Genomic DNA, 6575 nt, shown 5'->3' on the forward strand with positions numbered 1-6575 from the left:
ACTAGTATTTTGTAAAAAAACAGTCACATTTCAATTATTATACATTATATATGTATATACATTATTACTATTTACAAATAACTTCTTAAACTTTTTTCTTAAAACATAGAACAGTAAAGCAAACAATTATCTCTTCTAGTTATGACCTTTGTACTTGTTTGCTGCTTGTTGTAGGTTGCTATGCCTTATTAAATTTCTCACATGGAAGATGTGAAAAGAAAATTTTTAGGTTTTTAAATATACATTTTAAATAACCAAAAAAACCATAAGTTACTATATTGATACCATAGAATTTCACTATCATTGGAAATTGGTTATTCATGTCATGTATAGAAGAAAGTGTATATAAGGGAGCATTTCCAAAAATGGAAAGAGGTTGGCAGGGTGCCACTGTGTTCGATTCAGTACACGAGTAATATCTTAGCAAATAGAAAAGATAAGAGGTTCATATTTTATATTCTAGCTTGTCAATATCAGTAATTTGAGTTCCTAATTTGTATGAAACTATAGACATCATAAATATCTAATTTGAACCAGTGCTGCATTTAACATGCACATGACACACAAAAATTGATGTTTAGCTGTGTTTTTTTAATATTTACTTTTAAATTAAGAAATTAAATAATGTATAATACTAAAATTTGAATTATAATCTACAGTTTGATACCAAACTTATTGACATAAATTCATAAAATAGTAGTTCAATAAAATTTTGAATGCAAGTCAATAAACGCAATGACATGGCCTTTGACACATGACTCTTCGAGATAGGGTTAAAGTCCAAAGAATAGATAGAATTGTTAAAATAACAATCATCCACACAAAAAAAAAAATTCAATGAACAAAACTTGATACAGAATAATAAGAAAGTCCCTACTCCATCAGTTTTTACAAGGACATACAAAATACACCATTAAATACATTCAGGACTAAACATACATATTGTGTCTTCACAAAAAAATCCAGTATTATTTTAGATTTTTTTAAAGGATGCAATGCAATTTATAAGAATGAGTCTATGTTAAAAGAATAAAACATGTTATTCTAAGTTTCTAGAAAGAAATTGATAATTTAGTATTTTAAAATAAAATGTAATAATAAATATTTTTTACTGTTTTCAATACAAGTTTTAACAATGTCAGAATTGTAGGTAGTTTACTGCTAAGCGGAAAGAGTGACTAATGTGTACATAATGTGCCTGATTGTTTTGCTGACACATGTAGCCTAGAAAAATAAAAAATAAACACTGCTTACAAATATGTATGCTGAAGGAATATCACTTTTCATTTTATAGGGAATTAACATTACATATTAAAAGAATGTGTTTCTCAGCAAGCATTGTTTTTCAGTATTCTGTATTCATTTATTTAATTTTCATTCACAGATTATTAGCAATACTACCTTTACCTAACTTAGGATTAGTTAAACATGTTATAAACTTTGTTCTTCAAATCATATGCTTGTATTGTTGTTTAGCCAAAGGGAGGCTGATGGAGCATGATGGGAGTGGTTTAATGACTAGAAACTTCTTGAAAGTTTAGAAGATTAGACGAACAATATAAAATATAAGTTAAGCTAGTGTAGATGATTATTGTACTGAATATATTAAGTTACATTCAGTTTATTAGAGTGAGTTATTTGAGTATATGTTAGTCAACTAATGATTATAAATGAATGATTTAGTCAGTATGTCTTGTTGCTTAGCCAGATAGTTTATTCAGTGCTGTAAATTCTAAGGTTATATTTGCAACGAAGTACAAAGGATACTAAATTAATAAGTAAGTGAAATTTCTGTCTAGATGTTTATTTGTGAAGTTAGGCCTATCATTAGTTATATAAAATAATGTTGTAGTTAAAGACATAAAATGCTTTCATTATCACTAAATAGACTGGACTTAGTATTATTCTTTTTTACCAAATAATATGAAAAAACCCATCCAACAACAGAAACTGTTAGAATAACATATTACCACTTGTTTTTCACAGATACACAGCCATTAACATATCATTTAACAGAAACAACCAATAAAAATGAAGATACCTATTTGCTTCTTGGTCCTTAACAAAAGCCGATAGCCCTGTTGGGAAAAAAGTAGGTTAAATAAAGAAAGTGTAAAAATTAAAATACAATTAGCATAGTAGGTGCAAAAAATAATGTAAAAGTAGAATATTCTTCATTTTTGTCATATGGTTCATTATTGTAGTGACTTGCATGTGAATAACAAAATTATGACACTGCATTACTTAAAGCATATAAACTAATGCGAGTTAAACCAATTTCCAGCTTTTTGAGCTAAGCCTAATTTGTGTTTGATGACCTAGTGCTACAAATTTTTAACTTTTTTGATACCAATTTTTGGCAATTAGATGCAAATTTTTATTGGAAATAGCTTTTCTTACTACTAGATACTGAAACTAAGCTAAAAGTAATAAATTTTAAAAGGCAAAAAACATATTAAAAAATTGTGTAGAAAGGAAACTACAGTACAGTATTTACAGAACTCGGATTCTTAACACAATTTAAATACATTCTGTAACTCCTATGTATTATACTTTAAAAGTACATTAAAAGATTTAACTGGCCTTAAAAACCTAGCTACTACTGGCATACAAATCTATCATACTGATATTATATTAAAATTTTCACTGCTAATACAGAGTCAATCACATATCTTAAATAACCTTATGATGCTATTAAGGTAAGAAATCTGTATAGTTTACTTATGTAAACTTTCAGCCATTAACAAAATGTGACAAAAGGTTGGCAAGTTCTTCAGACAATAATTAAACTTTTAGTCTGATGGGTCATATAAGTAAGCATTTAACATACAAGTATATTCATCACAAATGTTGCAATTCATACATTTCAGAAAACTTTTATGAGACATCAAGAAAAACCAACAAAATGTAACCACAAGTATCAAATCCTTAAGTTAAATATCTTACATGTACCTAAAATATATTTAAGTATACAATGTACAATAAATAATGATTTAGATCATTAAAGTAAAAACATACCTATCTGACATATTACATACTGTTGAACTGAAAGTTGTAGCTTCTTATAACGTTCTGCTGGAGTGTCAAACAGACTAAACAACAAAACAAAGTGTGTTTTTTTTATTAAAACCACAGAACACTACAATTTTATCAAGTGTGTCTGTGTAAAAATGTAACCTTGTTTAAATTTTAAATATTAGCAAAGCTATAATTATAACAGAATGGAAAAAGTTAAAATACAACACATCTACATGCATTCTTTATAAGATATCATTACTTAGTATATACACATTTTTACTTCTGGGATAAACATTAAGCACCATTATACATTTCTTTTAATAAAAATACATAAATTTCCTAAAGAAATTTTTCAAACAAAAAGGAATTAATACATACTGCTAGCTTTAAGGGAACAAATTTAAAATCTACATTTTTACACAAAATTCTGCTGGTACTCAAGAGTAATTTGGTACCAGTTCTTTTAGAAATTCCAAGTAGAGTACCACTTATTTTTTAGAAGCTAGTACTGAATTCCATTGTTTTTTTTTGCATTTCTTGGGAGTTCACTTTGAATACTGGATTTAGAGGTATTGTTAACTTGCAGAAATATGGAATTAAGAGGCATCTTTATCTTGCAGAAATACGGGATTCAGAGGAATCATTAACTTGCAGAAATACGGGATTCAGAGGAATCATTAACTTCCAGAAATATGGGATTTAGAGGCATCATTAATTTGCAGAAATATGGGATTTAGAGGCATCATTAATTTGCAGAAAGCTTGATATTCCAATACTGTGAAACCACATCATAGCAAAAGTGAGTATCATTACTTTTTTTCAGGAAAACTTAACCACTGACAGTAATATCTTTTACTTATACTCACCAGGGTTTGGTACTGGGACCAGTGTTCAATCCTGTAAATTCTGTGTCAATAGCTGAAATATTATAAATAAATAAGAAAAAACTATCAGCCTACGAAATGCATAGTACCACTTGTGAAAATTCTAACCTTTGTTTATGCAAAGCTACTTTCTTTTAACGTTCAATTTAACAAAAGGTCAAGACTACTAATAAGTTACACCATTACTTTTTTTTCTTTAATGTTCAGCTTTCTCCCAGTCAAACTGATGAAAAATTGTTTAAAAAATGTTTTCATTACTTTTCTTTAACATTGTTCATTCATATAATAGCTTGCCAAAATATTTGGTTTATGGTTATTCTTTTATTCTGTATGGCAAGGATATGTTTAAAATTGATTAGAAGCATATAATGTCTTAGCTCTTTTAGTTTACTAAATTGTTATGATTATAAATTTGTCATTATTTTATTGATAATGTTAATTCATCTTTCTAATTAGTTCTAACACTATATTTCAGCTACTAATATGCTACCAAATTCAGGAATATGGGTTTCAAGGGTTACTCTTAAATGGATTTACGTTAGATTTTATTGTTTGAAACTAAGCATGATTTTGTAAAGCTGCATAACTTTCTATCATTTTGCATAAGGGTATGTTTAAAGGACATGTTCTTCTAGAACAGTGTTTCCAAATTTGTAGTCTGGAGTCCCATCAGGTGGTCTGTAGACAGGTTGCATAATTACAGAAAGAAAGCAGTAGTGTAGTGTATAATTTCATTGCAGCCTGCCAAGATGAAAAGAAAATGCCAGTGGTCTGCAAATAAAATAGTTTGAGAATCACTGTTCTATAAGATTTGTTATACGAGTGCTTTTGAAAGCTGGTCCCTTCTTCTTCTAAGGCAAACTAGAAGTTTTTGAGTTCAATTGATTTCTTGAACCTATGTGTTTTCCTAACATCATTTACAAATTGATTATATATTTTGAACAATGGGTAAGAAGACCTAATGTTTTCAAAAAGTAAGCACAATCTGGCCATTTTTTTTGGTCAGAAAGGAATTACACAAGTTTTGTTTCTGAAAAAAAAAAATTATAGCATAAAGTTAGCTGTAAGCCTTAGTAAATGAAAATTTTACTTTAGGAAACAAATTTGAGGTTTCATTTGAGAATGTGATTCTAAAAAAAAAAAATCAAAGTACTAGCACTTGTTCCATTAAAGAAGTATCACCAAAGTATAACCTGAAATCTTAAATGGGTGGGACAAACCTACCAATCAAGATTTTCAATCTTCATACTTAATGCTCATGTACATATTCACATTTAAATGTAACTTATGCAAGGTATAATGCTTTGCTAAAATGTATCACTTCATGTTTAATAGCATCTTCAGTGATTGATTTATGCTGAAAAACTTCTCAGAAATAATGCTGTTGTTATACTAACTTTTGGGTTTTTAACACTGGTAATTTTTTTATATATAATAATTACACACACATATTATCTGTATGTTGTGTTTGCTACTTCAGCACTTCAAACACCTGTACATAAACTGGAGAGCAAGTAAAATTTAAAAACCCTTCTCACCAATGAATGCTGCTTGATTGATGGAAGATTCAATCTTTGGAAAAATGGCATCAAATCTTGACGACAGTACTTCAACCATGTTTCTTTAAAAAATTAAAGATGAGCTTTAAAAAAATTAAAAAAGGTTATATTACAGTAAAATGAGTTAAGTATCCAATATCTGTTAAATTCCTTGAAAATATGGCAAAACATTTAACTTTAAGTTCACGTCAACCAGAGATTAATAATAACAAAATGAAAAAAATAACATTAACAGTGAGTTAAGCCCTAAAAGTAAAAGTGCTAGTTTACAAAATATGGGAAACGCGTCAAAGTTTCTTTCGACAAAAGGAGCTTCATTTACATATAAATAGGCTATATATATTTACAAAATGAACTGGTAAAACTAAAAGTAATAAAATATTAGTATTACTAGTATTATAAATTAGGCGTTACCAATACCATGCATTCGTAAGTTAGTTAGTGTTCTTAAAAAATCAGCGCCACTGTTATAACATTTATTCAGTGCATTAAGACTTAATTTTTTATTTGTAATGTAGTTGCCTGTCTTATAATTGTCTAAAAGATACACTACCCCAAAATAAAAAAGCCACTTTTATATTCAAACAACGTTATATACCACTCACTACTACTAATACAGTAATATTAGTTTACAGTTTGTTGGGCCACTGTTGGTTTACACTGTTTCAGTGTTGCCTAGTGAGTAATTTTCAAAACTACAAAAGGTGAAATAATTGAATTGTGTTTTGTTATATTAAGGAGACTGTATTTAAACTTTTAATAAATAACTTAAAAATTAAATAGTTTCAATCTTCAGAAAGTCAATAATTTATAGGAATGAAATTATAAACCACTTAAGTGCAAATCTTTTAAACAAACATTATATTTTGTTGTTTATTTAAAATATTATTTTTGTGTTTATTTTATTAACTTTTATTTACCTAACTGCAGATGAAACTAGCTCACTTTGTTCATCTTTACTTGAACCATTACAGTAAACTTTGGATACGCTATTTTTTGTGTGTGTTTTTACAGAAATTTTCAGTTCTCCAATACTATGCGATTATGTACTGAATCATGAACCACAAGGTGAAAGATAAAAATATAAATGTCTTATTTCGTAGTAAGTTACGCT

At 28.0% G+C, this 6575-nt stretch overlaps 1 protein-coding gene across 7 annotated transcripts in view; it reads right to left on the reverse strand.

Moving 5' to 3' along the window:
* The window catches only part of LOC106460563 (pre-piRNA 3'-exonuclease trimmer-like), an 84857-nt gene extending 78721 nt beyond the window's left edge, over window positions 1-6136 (reverse strand). The window contains exons 1-5 of one of the 7 annotated variants that reach the window (XM_022387315.1): window positions 6095-6136; window positions 5441-5523; window positions 3885-3936; window positions 3019-3092; window positions 2042-2078 (exon numbers count right to left, since the gene is read on the reverse strand). In XM_022387315.1, the coding sequence (XP_022243023.1) occupies window positions 2042-2078; window positions 3019-3092; window positions 3885-3936; window positions 5441-5519 (242 nt within the window). In that variant the 5' untranslated portion in view covers window positions 5520-5523; window positions 6095-6136. Of the gene's footprint in view, window positions 1-2041; window positions 2079-3018; window positions 3093-3884; window positions 3937-5440; window positions 5545-5881; window positions 5943-6014 lie in introns of those variants that run through there. The other 6 variants (XM_022387313.1, XM_022387314.1, XM_022387311.1 and 3 more) reach the window with 6 other exon arrangements.
* Window positions 6137-6575: the final 439 nt, after the last annotated feature.

This window comes from Limulus polyphemus, unplaced genomic scaffold (genome assembly GCF_000517525.1).
Source record: "Limulus polyphemus unplaced genomic scaffold, Limulus_polyphemus-2.1.2 Scaffold796, whole genome shotgun sequence".
Lineage (NCBI taxonomy): Eukaryota > Metazoa > Arthropoda > Merostomata > Xiphosura > Limulidae > Limulus > Limulus polyphemus.